The sequence below is a fragment of the Rhinolophus ferrumequinum genome, chromosome 18 (assembly GCF_004115265.2).
Source record: "Rhinolophus ferrumequinum isolate MPI-CBG mRhiFer1 chromosome 18, mRhiFer1_v1.p, whole genome shotgun sequence".
NCBI lineage: Eukaryota > Metazoa > Chordata > Mammalia > Chiroptera > Rhinolophidae > Rhinolophus > Rhinolophus ferrumequinum.
Genome location: NC_046301.1, coordinates 49,995,461 through 50,014,680, shown reverse-complemented (window position 1 = coordinate 50,014,680; position 19,220 = coordinate 49,995,461). Strand labels below are relative to the sequence as shown.

The 19,220-nt window shown below is 44.1% G+C and overlaps 1 protein-coding gene across 1 annotated transcript; it reads left to right on the top strand.

Moving 5' to 3' along the window:
• Positions 1-98: 98 nt before the first annotated feature.
• CALR3 (calreticulin 3) lies at positions 99-18,381 on the top strand. The gene is made up of 9 exons (XM_033134525.1): positions 99-248; positions 469-570; positions 3,158-3,361; positions 8,410-8,504; positions 11,292-11,480; positions 15,313-15,420; positions 15,512-15,643; positions 16,348-16,440; positions 17,893-18,381. The coding sequence occupies exons 1-9, from the start codon at positions 158-160 to the stop codon at positions 18,037-18,039; spliced, it is 1,161 nt and encodes a 386-aa protein (XP_032990416.1). The 5' UTR covers positions 99-157; the 3' UTR covers positions 18,040-18,381.
• The last annotated feature ends 839 nt before the right edge of the window (positions 18,382-19,220 follow it).

The following is a 19,220-nucleotide window of genomic DNA, read 5'->3' as shown; positions in this document are numbered from 1 at the left end:
TGGTAGTACGGGACCGGATTACGCCGCGCATCAGGGATCAATCATGCCTCAGGTCACAATCGCGAGGTATGACGGGAGTTGTAGTCCCGGGACGGGGACGGAGCGCGGCAGAGAGCGCTGGGAGCAGAGGCGGTTACAGAAGTGCCCTGCACCCTTCATGGCAGCGGCTCACGTCCTGGCCTGGGCGGTCTGCGTGCTGCGAGTGGCGCTGGCAACCGTCTACTTTCAGGAGGAATTTCTAGACGGAGGTGAAGGGGCGACGCCCGCGGTGCAGGGGTCGTAAGCTCCCCGGTTCCGTGCTGCTCGAGGGATGGCCTGAGTCTCCTGTGGCCCTGGCGCGTCGCAGTGGAATGAATGAGGCTAAGCCTCGAAGCTTCGAAGCTTCGAGGGGCCCCCTCACCATGGGCCCCCTCACCGTGACCCAAATTAACAGTTTTCAGCCCTAACCATTGTTGTTTCGCCCCACAGAGCGCTGGAGGAACCGATGGGTGCAATCCACTAATGACTCCCAATTGGGGCATTTTAGACTCTCGTCGGGAAAATTTTATGGCCATAAAGAGAAAGACAAAGGTTAGTGTAGGAATCGTGAGAAAAGTCTAGCTAAATGCTAAACTCTCCATAACAGTCTTTCAAGGTAGGTGTGGCTCACGGCGAACACCTCTTACACCCATTCACAGCTGGGGAAACGAAGGCACAGGTAGGGTTTGGCATTATTTCTTGTTTTCTCCTTTCTTTACTTGCCCGAGATCACCCTGCTTTGTAGTCACTGCAGAGACCCCCGGGCCTTGCCTTGCAGAGGAAAAAATACTTCTTATTTTCACTTTTAGAAGTAAAACAAGGTAAAAGTTAGATGTTGTCAAGTGTACAGATCTTAGGGGATACAACAGGAGGAATGTTTACGTCTGTACACACAGGTCAAACTAGGGAACATTTTCAGCCCCTCCTCCCTAGAGGCCTCCCTTTTGCCCCCACCCTTTCAGTCAGTAGCCTCCTGGTACCAAGGATAACCTCTATTCTGGCTTCTTCTCATTCCTGATGATCAAAGGGAACAAACTACAGCTTGTCTACCTCCTGTTTTTGTGTACAGCCAACAAGCTGAGAATGATTTTTACATTTTTTAATTGTTGGAACACTGAAAGGGGAATATTATTTTGTGATAGGCAGAAATTATACAAAATTCAATGAAATATATGAAATTTCAGGGTTCATACAAGAAGTTTCAGGGGAACACAACTATGCTCATTTATTTACATATAGTCTATGGCTGCTTTCATACTGCAAAGACAGAATGGAGTAGTTGGGACAGAGACCAAAAGGCTGACAAAGTCTAAAACATTTACTCTCTCACCTTACATAAAAAATTTGCCGACCCTTATGTGGATGAAAAATTTTCCTCTTTTCCACCTTCCATTCAACCTTTATCTTGGCCCGACGTTGCCCTATCCAGCAGCCTCTGGTTTTCGATTGTATATCCGTTGTTTTGTAAGTTACATGTTGGCCCAAAGAGTTGGTCAAAAATCAGGCTATGTGGAATTCAGACTACATGGAATGAAAACAAACAGGTTATTCCATGAAGTTTGTCCAAGGGCAGAAGTTCCCACTTGCTTTTTTCTCCACAATGTTTTTCCTTCCTCCAGTCTGGATTCCTGAGATTCTGTGCATTTCATTCACTCCAGCACATGACTGCTAAATGCAGATGCAACGCGGGCAAGGCACTGAGGATACCAGTTAATTTGGTCCCTTATGTTATGGTCCCCTGGGACTATGACATAGAAGCCATGGATGTACAGATAGAATTTAGTCAGACAGAGATGGGAGGTGGTAGGAAACCATGGGGGGGCGCTGAGAAGGGTAATAAGACATGGAGGTGGTGAATCACGTGGCCTTAGGAATTGCCTCGATGGTAGAGGCCAAGAGAGGGGGAGGGGCTACAAATCCCCTGAGAAAGGCAAGGGTGAGGAAAGAATGGGGAACACAGAAAGAGAGGTGTGGTAGTAGGAAATCAGCGTGAGTTCAGGCTTGGACCTATTGATACGAAATGCCAAGTTCGTTCATATGATAACTCTCTGCGTAGGCAGCTATGAGGGCCAGAGTCTGGAGCGAGGAAGACTAGGTTATAAGACTGGCTCTGTTTTTAGGTGTGTCCGATGAATTCCAGCATAAGATAAGGATTTGGTACAGAGCCTAGTGTCTCTTGAAAAGGGGTTTTGTTATTTTCTTATGTTTTTTATTTTTTAGTTTTTTAAAGATTTTATTGGGGAAGGGGAACAGTGTGTACTTTATTGGGAACAGTGTGTACTTCCAGGATTTTTTCCAAGTCAAGTTGTTGTCCTTTCAATCGTAGTTGTGGAGGGCGCAGCTCAGCTCCAGGTTCAGTTGCCCTTGTTAGTTGCAGGGGGCTCTGCCCACCATCCCTTGCAGGAGTCGAAAAATTGAACTGGCAACCTTGTGGTTGAGAGCCCACGGGCCCATGTGGGAATTGAACCGGCAGCCTTTGGCATTAGGAGCACGGAGCCCCAAGCGCCTGAGCCACTGGGCCAGTCCAGGAGTTTTGTTCTTGAAGTGAACACAAACCTATAAAACGAATATGAGATGCTTCACATGACGAAAGGATGGTATCTCTATAAAAAGAGCCATCATACAGATGACACTCACCCAGTGCCCCCAGTGCAATGAAACACTTTTTTTACAGATCAGCACTCTATCCATTTGCTGTTTTGTGTCTTAACTCACTGTTTTAAGATGAGAATTAAGGAAAAGAAGTAGAATGCTTTGTTTTTTAATTCAGTTGCTACACAAGCTTCCTTGTATGTTCCCACCCCCTTGGAAGATGAATGGAAGCAAAATTAACCTTTTATCCATAATTAGATTGCATATTTGTCATTCAGAGCTGAAATGTTTTTATAACATAAGACATAACATTGGTGTATTAAGTACAAAAACATCTTCTTAGTGTGTCAAAAAGAAATTCCATGGCAGCAGAGAGCCTGGTAGTGGGATGTCCATTGTATATTGTATAAAAAAGCTACAAGCGCTGGATAGACATAAGTGGTTAGGAGGTTTATTATTTAGGGGAGGGGAAAGACAACTATTTAATTTCCTGCATCACTGAGTAGCGTGTCATTTCTAATCCTTCATGAATGCTTTTTGTTTGAAGGTCTGCAAACCACTCAAAATGGCCGATTCTATGCCATCTCTGCACGGTTCAAACCATTTACCAATAAAGGGAAGACACTGGTCATTCAGTACACAGTGAAACACGAGCAGAAAATGGACTGTGGAGGGGGCTACATTAAGGTCTTCCCTGCAGACGTGGATCAGAAGAACCTGAATGGAAAATCCCAGTACTATGTTATGTTTGGTGAGTTCAGGTAGTACAATGCAACCATTTCTAGTGACTTTGAAAATGCTTCCATGCTATAGTAGACTAAGATTTTGCTAAAATAGTAGTGTTGAGTATATCTGACCAAAGGTTTTTAGTACTGTTAAACCTATTTAATATTATAAAAAGGCAACTGTATCATTCTAGGGTGCTTTTGAGAAAGTTATTTATTTAACATTAATGTATACCCAAGTCTTTTGAATATATCAGGAGTCAGCAAATCCTGCCTATGGGCCAAATCAGTCCCACAGCCTGTGTCTGTTATGGCCCGTGAACTGAGAATGGGTTTTAACATTTTTGAATGATTGAAAAAAAATCAAAAGAAGGATAATATTTTTGACACATGAAAAAGATGTGAAACTCAAAGTTCAGTGTCCACAAATGAAGTCTTACTGGAATGCAGCCTCACTCAGTTCATTTGCATTTTGTCTAGGGCTGCTTTCAAGCAACAATGGCAGAGGTGAGTCATTGTAACAGAGACCCCCAAAGCCAGAAATATTTACTGTCTGGCCCCTTACAGGAGAAAGAGGAAAGGGGGCAGAGAGAGAGAATATTTGGGAAAAAAAATTGTTGCTTGAAAACAACCCAAATTTGATTAAAAACATGAATATAAGCATCTAAGAAGCTCAGTGAACTCTAAGTAAGGTCAACTTGAAGAAACCCAGATCAAGACAGATTATAATCATATTTTTAAAAGCTAGAGAAGTGAACCATCATTTACAAGGGATTCTCAATAAGATTTTCAACAGATTTCTCAACAGGACCTTTGGAGGCCAGAAGACAGTAGGGCCAGTATATTCTAATTGCTAAAATAAAAAAACTGTCAACCAAGAATCATATCTAATAGAACTGTCCTTCAAAAGTGTGGGAGGAAATAAGACATTCCCAGATATGCAAAAGCTGAGGGAGTTCATGACCACTAGACTTGCCTTGCAAGTAATACTCAAGGGAGTCCTGCAAGGTGACATGAAAGGACATTGGACAGTAACCAATCCTTCTCAAACTTTTCCAAAAACCTGAAGTGGAGGGAAGACTTCCTAACTCATTCTATAAAGCCAGCACTACCCTGATACCAAACCCAACAAAGACACTATAAGAACGATGTAGATCAATAGCTTTTATACATTAATGCAATAAAACACTAATAAACAGAATTCGGCAGCATATTAAAAAGATTATACACCATGAGCAACCAGCATTTATTCTTGAACTGCAAGGATGGTTTGACATACAAAACTTCATCAAATGTTATATACCACGATTGATGCAGAAAAAACATTTGACAAAGTTCAACACCCATGATAAAAACACTCAACAAACTAGTAGTAGGAAACTAACATAATAAAAAGCCATATGTGATAAACCCACAGTGGACATCATACTGAATGGTGAAAGACTGAAAGTTTTTCCTCTACGATCAGGAGCAAGGCAAGGAAGTTCTTTCACGACTTTTATTCAGCATAATACTGGAAGTTTGAGTCAGAACGTTTAGGCAATAAAACGAAATAAAAGCCACCCGAACTGAAAAGAAGGAAGTACAATTATCTTTGTTTGGAGATGATATAATTTTATACATAGAGAACCCTAAAAGTTGCACCAAAAAAGAAAACACTATTAGAACAAATGAATGAATTCAACGAAATAGCAGGATACAAAGTCAACATGCAAAACAAAACAAAACAAAAAGTTGCATTTCTATATGCAATGAACAATCTGAAAAGGAAATTACATTTACAATAGCATCAAAGAGAGTAAAATACTTATGAATTAACCAAGGAGGCAAATGACTGTACAATAAAAACTACAAAATATTGCTGAAAGACATTAAAGAAGACAAATAAATGGAAACACATCCCACATTTATGAGTTGGAAGACTTAATATTGTTAAAATATCAGTACTACCCAAAGTGATCTACAGATTCAATCTAATCCCTATCAAAACTCCAGTGACTTTTCTTTGGAGAAAGAGAAAAACGCATCCTAAAATTCATATGGAATCTGAAGGGACTCTGAATAACAAAAAAAATCTTGAAAAAGAACAAAACTGGAGCATTCAACCTATGTCTATGGAAGGATGAATGGATAAACAAAATGTAGTTTATCCATACAGCAGAATATTATTCAGCCTTAAAAAAAGGAAGGAAATTCTCATACTACGTTCTTTTTCTTTTAATCCCCCCCACCCCATTCTTCTGCCTACCCCCCGACTCTGGTGGTGATACTACGTTCTGATACATCCATGCTACAACATGCATGAGCCTTAAGGACATTAAGTGAAATAAGCCAGTCACAAAAGACCACATATTGTGTGATTCCACTTATATAAAGTCCTTAGAGTAGTCAAAATCATAGAGACAGAATGTAGAATAACAGTTGCTAGGGTCTGGAGGAGAAAAGGGTGAAAGGGGTGGGGAGTTAGTGTTTAATGGGGACAGAGTTTCAGTTTTGCAAGATGCAAAGAGCTCCTGAGATGGATGGTGGTGATGGCTGTACAACAGTGTGAATGTATTTAATACCACCGAACTGAACACTTAAAAATGGTTCAAGTGGTAAATCTTAGGTGTGTTTTACCACAATAAAAAAAAAGTGAAAAATTTTTAAAAATTAAGGTGCATTTCTAAAATAACCCTCCACAATCCAAATTTGGGAACTTATTCTTTAAAATTCTTTCCCCTCATCTGAAATGTTTGTCTTTTAGAACTTTTCTCCCTCATAGTTTTTCCATGCTTATCTCTGAATTTATCATGATCAGCACCAGGCTTCAGACACCCATTTTTGCTGGTCTTATATATACAACTGGTCATAGTATCATTGTATGTAGAAGCAGGATGAATGTTATATGTTCTTTCTATTGTATTAGGTATTGGGTTATTATGAGATTGAAATATAACCCTGCACTGTCATTTTGGAGAGCGAGGTAACTTGTTCAAGTCCACAGCATTAGATAAATTCAAAGTTTGCACAGACGCTACAGTTTCCAACTCCCCACTCAGAATTCTCTCTACTCTGCCGTACCTTGCATTTACTCTTGAATTTAAAATCTGGAGTGGAAATAGTCTTTATTTTGATGAAAAAAGTAATTAAAATGTCTTGGGTTTTTTTATTCTCTTAAAACAGGATGGCAGAGATAGCTGGCAAAAAAATATTACCTATTAGAGCTGATTTCACAAATATTTGATTTAGTTAGGTTTGCTAAACTACTAGTTTGGTGGATATTTGTGGTTATTTTGTGTGTGTATGTGTGTGTGTGTGTGTGTGTGTGTGTGTGTGTGTGTGTGTGTGTATATCATGTCTGCTACATCTGAATTGTGAGACCGCATATCTTGGAGTTAAAAAAAATTTTCCGTATTTTTGCTTTTAACTCAAAATCAGTTTCATTTTACTCAGACCCACTGTGTCACTGTTAGAACACTTCCATGTGATGTCTCAGCTCTAGCTTTTGGTGTGAGAGCAGCTTGCGGAGGCTCAGGGTGTTGAAGGGGAAGAGAGAAGTACATTTTGGGGGGCCCTTGCCAGGGGCCTGACACATGCAATCTTAGATTATGTATAAAACCCTAGGAAATAGGGAACACAGCTCCCACTTTGCAAATAAGGAAACAGACTCAGAAAGATTAAACTACTTGCATCTGTCTACCCTAGTTCCTCACAAAAGTCCATTATGTGTGTAAATATTTTATGATCGCTGTTAACAGAAAACGTCCAGATTTTCCGGTCAGGTCTAGGCATGTTCTGAAGCCTAATTTAATATTAAAAGCATGTAGATGCTTGCGAATGAGAGGGAATTTTGAAGGAAAAATAAATTTCGTGTTTCAATCTTGAGGTAGTAGAACTTTCATACAAGTTGTTCGCGTGGCTTTTGTTTCAAAATAGAACAGGAATGTTTTCCAGCGAAAATCAAAACAGGAAATGATGTAAACACATGAGAACTCAGCCGGGAGATACGCCACTTCCAAGTTCAGTGTCACATCTACTCTGGCACATTGATAACATTCTTTAAGTCATTACATGTAGCCTTGATCTCTTTCATCTATGCGAGAGGTCATCACTCAAGTTCTAGAAGAGATCGCAGTGATTTGCCTGTGTTTACGCCATGTTCGCCAGAATCCCCAGGGGTAGATGCAGGCCAGCGTCAGTAGATCTGGTGGAATTTGATCTGAGACAGATCTTCAGATGCTTTAGTACCTCCCTGAGGCTTAAGGTCAATAAAGCTGCAGTGAGGTAATTCCCTCAGAAGATTTGACTAATTTTCCAGATCCCTCCTGAAAACCTTGTTTAGTATATTCAAAACTCCCTAGTTCCCAAGCAGGAAATAGAATGTCCTACAACATTCTATGTCCTGAGTGAAACTGAACCCTGTGCCAATTTAAAAATCGATAACTTTTGAATGGGACTCTCTAGATTTTACAATTCGTCAGAAATCTATCTGATGGCAGTGTCTCTTTTGCTTACAATTTGGGGTTATTAAGAACATGCGCGTGCACGGGTTGTCTTGGGGCATCATAATATTACCAGCAACAAGTATTGAGCTTTAAATACATTACCCATTTAACTGATAAAATAGCTTTGTGAAGTCACGATTCCCACGGAGGTCTGGGGAGGCTGCATCGTGGCGAATATGTCTCAAGAGAGTGAAGGAGAGCTGAGGTCGGGGCCAGTCTGTCCAGCTCCAAAGCCCTCACCTGGGCACTGGTGCACTGGTCAGAGATTCAGAGTGAGGGCCCCAGACTCAGGCAGCAAGCTGGGGACACTTACTGTCAAACCTTCCTTTTCGTACTCAAGTGCTGGTTTAGCTTGAGTCCAAAGTGGCTGTGGGGAACAGAAGAGTGAGCTGAACTGGGAATGGTGTCACTGTCCACTTAAAAAGCTCCCCATGAATATCTGATTATTCCTGGACATGGAAGCTTCCTGTGCCTCAGATACTGTTTCAGGATTCAGAATGGTGGGGCGTATCCTGTGGTGATGCATGTGGAAAGCAATTGAGAGCAGCTAATGTGTGTGTGTGTGTGGTGTTTTTTTTTTTTTGTAGGACCCGATATTTGTGGATTTGATATCAAGCAAGTTCATGTCATTTTACATTTCAAGAATCAGTATCACTCAAACAAGAAACCTATCAGATGTAAGGTAAATGCTTTTGTATTCAAATCAGTAATTGTGTTAACTCCTGCCGGATGATGGATGATAATGTAAGTTCAGAGAAAATAGTTTTGATCTTGAAGTATTTCAATGAGCCAGGGATGGGTCTTTGCAAACAACCCCCTCCCCACCCCGCCCCCTCCGTCCCTGCTTGCCAGTTTAGCAGACCCGTTAAAGACATGTGTCCACTACTTCGTTTTGGTTTCTGAAGTTTTTCCCCATCAGGAGGGCACACTCCTTTTTTACCGTGACCTAGGACATTGATTTATAATTTGTCCCATCAGGGTTACAACAAGATGGTCACCTTGCAACTATGCTTATCATTAAAGAATGAAGTAGTCCTGATTTTATTTCTTTATTCCTGAAAATTAATCTGGAGAAATTAGTCTTCAGAATACCACAACATTTAAAAATAGGGCTATTTCTAAAATGAAAGCATGCACTCTTATCTTTGTACCTAGGGCATCTGTGAAAATGACTCGTAGGTCTTAGGGCCCACTTTAGAACTCAGTGGCCCAGCCTGGGCCTTCTCCAAAGAGGCAGCTTGTGTTAAATCCCTGGCGTGTGGAAGGGCCTATGGAAGGGAAGTATGTCCCCAGTGTCCGCCCAGCTCATTTGAATGTAAGTGCCAGGAAGCAAGGACCTGTCCCCTGAGGGGTCCCCCAGGCCCAGAGCTCCTGTGAATCTGGGAAGAAGGCCCAAGCTGGTTCAGAATCCTTGACAGCACGGAGGGGAAGCATCTCCCTATTACTGTCCCTTATTCAGACCCAACCCCAGCAGCCAGACAGCAGGCCTCTTCCCACAGCCCTGTGAGTGTCCACTGTCAGCACAGTCCCCGTGGGGTCCCACCCACCGATGTGGTTCTAAGAGATCAGCGTTCCCCACACACAGCTCTTCCTGACACCCCTCCCAGGGAGCAAAGGGGAGCTCACAATCCAAGTCTTCCTCCTCCACGCAGCGTTGCAACCAAAGGGCAGGTCTTTATGATCGATTCTCAAGAGACTGCTCTGTTGCACAGCAGGTGTGTGGGAGGCTGCGAGGTGCAGCTCGGACCCTGGCGGGGAGGCCAAAGCGTGACCACCTGGGGTCAGCAAGGCTCCAGGGCCCTGAGAGGCACCCACAGGCTGATGGCATCCTCGGATGTGTGCTGCTGTTTCTGCAACCTGTCAGCAAAATACGACGCTTGTGCTGAGGGAACACTCATTCCCAGCAGCTGGTCGCATTCTGCTCTTGCCAGGAGGAGCGCCGTTCTCTTCACTGGGCTCTGATTCATTCTCGGATGCTGGAAAGGAAAGGGGAGAACCTTCGCCTGCGGACAGTGGTCAGCCCTCAGGGGCGTCTGCTCTGCATGTTAGAAAAATGGCTCAGATGTTTTGGGGAGGGACAAGGTGAGGGAGAAGGGTGAGAATGGCAGGCCAAGGCTCTGACAAGGCGGGGTGCAGCGCCTGGGAGCATTCTGGCAGATAATTCGGGGTGGGGTTCAGAGGGCTTCGTGATGTTTGGAATGTGGTTCCTAAGGGTACGGAGGATGACTCTCAGTGGCTTTGCTGTTACTCGGGAGGGGAAACAAAAGCCAAGGAGGGGACCACAGCAGACTCGGGAGTCGTGTTTAGAACCGTGGGGTGTGAAATCCTGGCAGACATATAGATAGAGGTGTCAGTAAGGTGTTGGAAACTGGGGTCTGAAGCTCAGGCTGATGGTTGGGATTAAAGGTGCCTTTTGGAGCCATTGCACATGTGTGGGAGTAGATGTGATTCCCCAGCAGGCTCTGCTCTGGCCAAATCCTGGAGGGAGGGCACCAGCAATGGGGCCAGGGAGCCCAAAGTATAAATTGGGAAAGGGGTTTGAGAGGCAGGCCCGCGGAGAGCAGGGGAGAGCGTTGGGAGAAGCGGTACGTGGCTGTCACACCGAGTAGACTGTAGTATTGCTTCTGGACAGAGCCACTGGCCCCGGGGCGGACAGCAGTGGCCCGTCCAGCAGAGCCGAGCAGACGGGAACTGAAGAGGCCTTTAGCTTCACCGCTTGGCAGGGAGAGAATCCTCCTGACACGGAACCTTTAAGATGCTGCGCGGTGTGTGTGTCCCTGGAGGGCCTGTGACAGTGACTGCTGGGTCCACCAGGCTGCCACCTGGGAGCATGACGACGCTGTGAGGCCACACTTCGAGAACCCCTGCTGGAGTGGGGTGCAGGAACCCCCTCCGCTGCTGGCAGGCAGGCACGTCCTGGGCGCCCTCGGCCCCCCCCCCCAGGCCCCCGTCCCCCCAATTGCATGTTTGTTGAATGCTCTCCTTGTGTCCGGCCTGGGACTCTCACCGTGACTCAGGGGGCAGCGGGCCTGCCGTGGCAGAGCTGCAATCGTAGGACAGCTCAGGTCATCAGAAAGTTCTCCCCTGCGTTACAGTGAGTTTCATTTGGAATCTTTCAGAATATAGAACAGGAAGTCATTTTCCACAGAACTTTTCAGAAACAGCGAGGTGGTCCCGTGGTTTACACTGACCACCCTGTATAACTGCCGGTGGGATTGTAGTGGGAGCCGGCGTCTTTGTACTAAAGGGAATCAGCCACGCACGAGAAGGCTGCCAGTACGTAGCAGTGTTCTGCAAAGGGGCGTTCTTCCGTAGGACACCCCGTTGCAGTCTCACGCCAACCCCTATCCCTAGGACCTCTCTTCTTGCTTGTTTATAGCAAGGTTTTGACTGGTGACAACTTAAAGTGCATGTTTAGACCTGCCCTGAGACATCTCATTGTCATCCTTTTCTCCCCTAACGCGTGCAGGTTGATGGCTTTACACACCTCTACACGCTGATCTTAAGACCAGATCTCACTTACGAAGTGAAAATTGATGGCCAAGCGATTGAATCCGGCAGCATTGAGTATGACTGGAACTTAACGTCACTGAAGAAGATGGAGAAGTTTTCGGCAGAGTCCGAGGACAGGGAGCAGAAGAGAGAGGACAAACCCCAGGTGAGGATTCATACCGAACAACTCCAGAAAGTGCACAAGTGAAGTATGGAAGTACCAGGTCCTGTGTGATTGCTGTGTGGCTGGTAATCATGATGACAGCAGTGTAATGATCAAAATGCCCTCCCCACTGCCTGTGCGCTGAAACCAGTCTCAGATCTGCACGCTTCAAGGTATTGTGAGTTTTATAATATTTGTGATCAAAGCAAGTAAGAGTTGTTCTTTTCAACCAATGTTAAATGCATCAGCAATCTTTTTAAAAGTGACTTTTTTTTTTTAATTGGGGAAGGGGAACAGGACTTTATTGGGTAACAGTGTGTACTTCCAGGATTTTTTTCCAAGTCAAGTTGTTGTCCTTTCAATATTAGTTGTGGAGGATGCAGCTCAGCTCCAGGTCTAGTTGCCGTTTCTAGTTGCAGGGGGCGGAGCCCACCATCCCTTGCAGGACTCAAGGAATCAAACTGGCAACCTTGTGGTTGAGAGCCCACTGGCCCATGTGGGAATCGAACCGTCAGCCTTCAGAGTTAGGAGCACAGAGCTCCAACCGGGCCGGCCCTAAAAGTGACTTTTTTGCTGTTCTGCATTTGAACATTAGGTGGTTTTTTTTTTTTTTTGCCTCACCCTATGCCTGACGACCAAGAATCAGTTGACATAACGCTATGGTAGTTTCCTAGGGCTGCTGTGGATGGTTTAAAGGACAGAAACGTATTCTCTTATATTTCTTGAAGCCAGAAGTTAGAAATCAGTGTCGGCAGAGTCTCACTCTCTCTGAAGCCTGAGGGGGAGGGTCCTTCCTTGCTTCTTCCCGCATCCATTGCCTCTAGGTGTCCCTTGGCTGGTAGACACATCACTGCAATCTCTGCCTCCATCGCCACATGGCCTTCTCCTCTTGTGTCTCTTCTGTCTCTTATAAAGACATTTGTCATTGGATTTAGGGCCACCTGAATAATCCAGAAGGATCTGCCTCAAGATCTTTACCTTAATTACATCTGCAAAGACCTCCCTTTTTCCAAATAAGCTCACGCTCCCAGGTTCCCAGATTTAGGATGTGGACAAATCTTTCTGAGAACTACCCACTACAGCTACCTTTTATTTTTCCAGTTTATGTTTGTTTATTGTTGGGACATTTTGTTTTGAACATCAAACACTGTACCAAAATGTGAGCCGTTTATCTGAAGACAGTCGTCTGCCATCACTAAGAGTACTGGGCTGATGCTTACAATTAATTTCTGACAATTTGTAACTTATTAGAGGCATTGCTATCTAATAAGCAGATATTTCATCTAATAATCATCAAATACTTCATCATAGACCGAATGGAATTATTAAATCAAAATGACATCTTGTTTACACTACTAAATTTTTTTTGGCAACCCTTTTTTTTCCTAATCGAAAGTTAAGTTCCATGAATTTGGAATCCATGGTGTCCAATCCATTAGAATGTCTTCAGATTAGGGTAAAACCCCAATCATATAAGGTTTTTCCATCATTTCTCAAGGAAGAAAAAAAAAGGCAAAGTTTCCCCCCTCCCTTTCTTACCTTCAAAGCAAACCAAAAGGGGAGTTTTCACCCGGAAAGAGCATTTACTTTCAACAAGACACAGAATGGCAAAGAAACTGACCCTGCAGCCCCCAGGCTGCACAGTAGGAGACGCAGGTCTTGGGACTGGAATCCTAGCCTCCTCTGGGCTGCGAGGAAGTGGCCAGCAGAGAGGGTGGAGACAGGTCCCCACTGGGGCCAAATCGTCCTTTCAGAAGCTCTTTTCCAAACTGGCTGTGTTTTGTCCCTGTGTTCACGTCCATCCGTGTGAGTTCCTAAACAAATTAGTTCCTTATGGCGTTAAGATCTGATAACCCACAATTCTAAGGCGCCTCGCTGCTGGGATTGAATTATAACCATTTTCTGGATCCCAACACAGCAGGGGCTCATGGTTAGCCAGTTGGGGTCTGGGCAAAAAGCTGTAGGGCAAAAAGCCAGTAACTCCCATGTATTCATTGTGGGAAGTTACAGAGTATCATGGAAGAGCAGCCCCCTGAGTGAAAAATGTTTATAATTTCTCAGTGCTAGAAGAGAAAATACCATTGTGCATGACTTTTATGCTTTTATATGTGTTTATCTGAATATTAATCTGTAACAACTTTTCTCATCCATTCATTTATTCAACAACTATTTATTCAATACCTACTAAGCCATATATTAGGTTGGTGCAAAAGTAATTGCGGTTTTTGCAATTATTTCTAACCTTTTAAATTGCAATTACTTTTGCACCAACCTAATACATATATATAGACATGTGTATATATATATATATATATGTATATATGTGTGTGTATAAATGTGTATATACACATACATGTGTATGAGGTATAATCAAAATATACAGTGAATGTTTAAATTTTAACAACATATTACAGTAAAAGACACATTGCCATTAATCCCACTCAATATACTCCCCCTCACTTCAAACATACTTATCCCATCGTTCTTGCCACTTTCTGAAGCAGTTCTGGAAGTCCTCTTCCCTGAGTGTCTTTAGTTGTGCTGTCCTGGCTGCTTCGATGTCCTGAATCGATTCAAAACGTTTACCTTTCATGGTCATTTTGACTTTGGGGAAGAGCCAGAAGTCACACAGTGCCAGATCCGGTGAATGAGGTGGATGAGGACACACCGTAATGTTTTTATTTGACAGAAATTGCCGTACCAGGAGCGATGTGTGCCACAGAGACTTTCCATTGTGATAAAAAAGTATATGGTTAATGCCGCAGCCCAGTGCCATCCAACGGAAAGGCAGGGATCTTCAATACGGGAAGTGACGCGTGTTACCTAAGTAACAGTGTGTGACAAGTTTCAACTTGTTCGGTGCAGTCAGTTGGGTGTGAGCTACGGTTGAAAGAAGATGTGTTTTAAAGTGTGCCCTAAATCATCCTCCATCATGACAACGCTCCGTGTCACACATGGATTCTGGTATATGGCAATTTCTGTCAAATAAAAACATTACGGTGTGTCCTCATCCACTGTATTCACTGGATCTGGCACCATGTGACTTCTGGCTCTTCCCAGCGTAAAAATGATTCAGGACATTGAGACAGCCATGATAGAGCAACTAAAGACACTCATGAAAGAGGACTTCCAGAACTGCTTCAGAAAGTGGCAAGAACAGTGGAATAAGTGTGTTCAAAGCAAGGGGGAGTATATTGAGTGGGATTAATGGCAATGTGTCTTTTACTGTAATAAATTGTTTTTATTTGAACATTCGCTGTATTGTTTGATCACATTTTGTGTTGTGTTATATGTGTATATGTATACGAATATATATGTATATATACATATATACATGTATATATGTGTGTGTGTGTATATATACATATATATATATGAGCTAAATGATAATTGCTTTTCTCATGTTACCCAGCAGTCCCCAAGTATAAATCTTCGGATGTTGCAGCCTCTTTCTTGAACAGTCCATGTGTGACTGTGATGTAGGATAGACTTTACCTAACCATCAGTGAATGTGTGGCCCTGTCTCCCACCATCACTTTTTGCCCATCATTTTATCTTTAGCCATCATTTCAAGTTTTCCACACTGCTGTTCCTCTCAACAGCCTGGGGAAAGTACTGCAGTCACACGGCGGGTTAAGGAGAGAATCCAGCAATGTGTGGCCCTGAGGCCCCCAGTGGGATGGGTGACCCTGAGCACTTGGCCCTTCAACCAGCAAATTGAGAAAGAGATGGAGAAACAGCGACCAGGGTCATGGGCCTGTCCCTTCCTCCTTGTAGCTAAGAATTTCCTTTCTCAAATCTGAGAATGCGTTGTTTTTCTTACCTATATGTTCAGGACTGGGAGAAGCATTTTCTGGACGCTGGTGCCAGCAAGCCGAGTGATTGGAACAACGAGCTGGATGGGGACTGGCCGGCTGTGATGCTGCAGAAGCCTCCATACCAGGTGTGTGGTGTCTTCCCCCTGGGACACCCTCGGGCTGCCCCCTCCCCTGCCCGCCTCACTCGGGACCAGCACATATGGTTTGTTATTGCAGGATGGCCTGAAACCAGAGGGTATAGAGAAGGACGTTTGGCTCCATCAAAAGATGAAAAACACCAACTATTTGACAGAATATGACCTCTCCGAATTTGAGAACATTGGTGCCATCGGGCTGGAGCTTTGGCAGGTCACTGGGTTTTTAATTTGCTTGAATTTCATAACTCTGAACTTTAGCTTAACCTCCTTAATTCACATAACTGTCATTCCTTGAGCTCCTGCTGTGTGCCTGGCACCCATACCTGGACCCAAGACATACAGCCGGGGCCAAAACAGATGCCCCTCCCACCCTCTGGGCACTTCCTGTTCGCCTCCCGACCTCTTGGGAATTGGTCACGCCTCTGCTCAGAGCTGACCTATGGATCCATCAGCTTTAGGACAACATTGCAGATTTTGATGCAGCGGGTCCAGGGTGGAGCCTGAGATTCTGTGTTTCCACCAAGCTCCCAGGTGGTTCTGCCGCGGCCTGTCCACAGCCCACATGGTGCACAGAAGGCTCTCGAGCTATGGTTCTTGGACACTGCTGAGTGCCTGAGGTGCCCGGGTGCTGTGCAGAGTCTCAATGCCCAGGTAGCACCCAGACCAATTAAATCAGTATCCCTAGTGCTGGGACCAGGCATCAGGAGTTTCTGAAATGTTCTTGGTGATCCCAATAGGAATCAAGTTTTGAGAAGCAGTGCCCTGGAGGGAATGAACATTCTAGAAATGGGTTTAAGCATGTGCTACCCTTGAGAGCTAATCACTGTCACAGTAATGAGCAAAATACAACTGTTTCTTGGTGGAAAGTTGTTACATTTCTCACATCAGTAAAGAAGGCCTTATTTTCATCCACAGGTGAGATCTGGAACCATCTTCGATAACTTTCTGATCACAGATGATGAAGAGTATGCTGAGAATTTTGGCAAGGCCACCTGGGGTGAGACCAAGGTATGATGATCGCAATGAACTTTTCTTTCATTATTCGTTTGCTTCTGTCCTTGAGTCTAACATATAGGAAAGGGCTTGATGCATTTTTACTAATGAATATCCCACCCAGATGAAGATCCAGAAAGCTACCAGGGCCCCAGGTGCCTCTTCACACCCCCTCCCATCCCGCACCTGCCCCCAAAGAAACCACTATTTCATCACCATAGATCAATTTGACCTCCTTTTGAAATTCATATAAATGGAGCCATCCAATATTTACTTGTTCCGGCATTATAGTGAAATGCTTTCAGATTATCCCATGCAGCAGTAGCTCATTCTTCCTGTGAGAAAATTTCAAGAGGTGTGTACCCATTCTCTGTCAATGCAGCTTCAGGTGGTGGCTTCCAGCTGTGGCCTCAGGCATAGAGTTGTTATAATCATTCCTGTACATGTCTTTCAGTAGACACAAGCCCAGGAGTAGACAGGCTGGGTCACAGGAGCCCTCACAGCCAAACAGCTTTCAATATGTTGTCCTGTTTTATGTTCCCTGGATTTTCTCATGTAGGCTCTGAGGCCTCCTTTCATTGCCCATTCACTGGTCAGCTGGTAGAATGACAGGGACCCACACGCTCTGGGAACAGAAAGAAGGGGGTGTATTCATTTCCTGGGGCTGTCATAACAAATCACCACGAACTGGCTGGCTGAAAGCAACACAAATTTATGCTCTCACAGTTCCGGAGACCAGAAATTGAAAATCAGTATCAGTGGGCTGAAATCAAGACATCAGCAGGGTTACGCTCCCTCTAAAGCAGGGGTGTCAAAACTGCGGCCCGTGGGCCAGCTGCGGTCCGCAATCCATTTTTCATTGGCCCGCAGCAAATTCCAAAAATATATTTAGTTTACTTAAATAAACCAGGTGAGGCAATATGTACTTTACCTTGAGTGAGTGGCCCGGCTGTTTGTGTATTTTACGGCATATGGCCCTTGGTAAAAACCGTTGAAGAAAGTTTGGACACCCCTGCTCTAAAGGCTCCAGGAGAAGATCCTTCTTTTGCTTCCTCCAGCTTCTGGTGGCTTCAGGTGTTCCTTGGATTGTGGCTACATCATTCTAATCTCTGCCTCCATCTTCACATGGCCTTCTCGTGTGTGTGTGTGTGTGTGTGTGTGTGTGTGTGTGTGTTTCAAGTTCTCTTTGCCTCTCTCTTATGAGGACACTTATGACAGAATTTAGGCTCCACCTGATAGTCCAGCATAATCTCCCCATCTCAACACAATTTAACCTCATTTGCAAAGACCTTTTCCTCAATAAGGTCACATTGACAAGGCCCAGGGATTAGGACCTGATAGGCTTGGGGGCTCTTTAGCTGCCCCTAGCTGGAGTGGAGGCTTCCAGAGGCAGGGACAGCTTGCAGGCACACTTGGTCAGGTCCCAGCAAGCGTAATCCTTGGCTGGATCTTTGCTTCTTTCTGCAGGGCCCAGAAAGGGAGATGGACGACATCCAGGCCAAGGAGGAACTGAAGAGGGCCCGTGAGGAAGATGAGGAGGAAATGCTGCTGATGGACAAGTTGGATGGGAAAGAAAATGTCTTCAAGAGGTTTCATAGGAGGAATGAACTTTAGTCATTACCTCCCCAGATAAAGACGACGGGTAAAACCTTGCTTTACTTTCACCTACTTATAAAGGCTCAGACCTCTACTTATGTGGTTATTGGTTCGATTTTCCTAGAGAAATGTTCCAATGCGTCTTGGTGGTTTCCCCAAGTCCCCGCCCCTGAGCACGAGATGTTTCCTCTGGACAAAGCTGAAGGCTGGAAGCCAGAGGCTGGTGAGAGTCCGGCCAAAAATCTTGATGCTTTTTCTTAACCCCCAAAATGTTTTATAAATAAAAGTTGGTAAACTTACTTTGAAAAAGGGGAAATGATACCTCATTTCTTCACTTTGTAAATTACCAGTAACATATGAGACTTTCCCAACATGAAATCTTTATGCAATATCCTTGGTGTGGAAAGGTTTTGTGTGCTCCGCTGGTACACTGGTTATTTTGGAGAACCCAGATTTTGTGCACAGACATTTGAAGTGCTAGAAAGAAGCTAATGCTCCCTGCCCCTACCCCCATGACCCACTTCTGTGGCTATTAGTTCTCTGTAAAACAGAGGAATGAAATTTATTTTCTCAAGTGAAAATATTACTTCTCAGTTTAATGTTTTTCTTTCAAATCAAATGATTTTCTGTTTTTTTTTTTTAAAGTCACACATAGCAATCTTCTGTTTTGAAGAGACCTGTTTTCATGCAGAAACTTGTGTTGGAAATAATCAAATTTAGTACACCAGAAATTTGAAATTTAATGAACTTACAAATAAGCTGAATAAATTGGAAATTATAGATGCATATTGCTAGATGATCAGTATGAAAAGTCAGGCCAGGAAGTGAATTTCTGTCAAGTTTTGGTCTCGCTGTAGCCGAAGTTGGCAGACCTTCAAATGTGGCCTTTTTCAGCTGATGGCTGCATTGGTCTTCATGGATTATCAGGAGTTGATTATCAGTCTCAGAAACTAAAGACTGACTCTCTCGCTGTGCAGGGGTGGGATTCAAACACTACCCACCTCTTTCATCAGTAAATAGGATGAGAAGTTAGTGAGGGAAGTATGAGAACCAGGACTGTGGAGAAAATGCCAGAAAGAATTATACAAAGATGTGTCAGATTAGCTCAGACCCCCAGAGCTCATCTTCTGCAGCAGCTCATCCTGGAGAACTTTCTGTGAAGACAGAAACCGTCCCCACCTGTGCTGGCCAAAACAGTA

What these genes read in the sequence shown, in the direction of transcription:
- CALR3 (XM_033134525.1), top strand. Translation starts at nt 158, where the DNA reads ATGGCAGCGGCTCACGTCCTGGCCTGGGCGGTCTGCGTGCTGCGAGTG. An exon ending in GGAGGAATTTCTAGACGGAG is followed by an intron (nt 249 to 468) that starts GTGAAGGGGCGA and finishes TTCGCCCCACAG; the next exon opens with AGCGCTGGAGGAACCGATGG. An exon ending in AGAGAGAGGACAAACCCCAG is followed by an intron (nt 11,481 to 15,312) that starts GTGAGGATTCAT and finishes CTATATGTTCAG; the next exon opens with GACTGGGAGAAGCATTTTCT.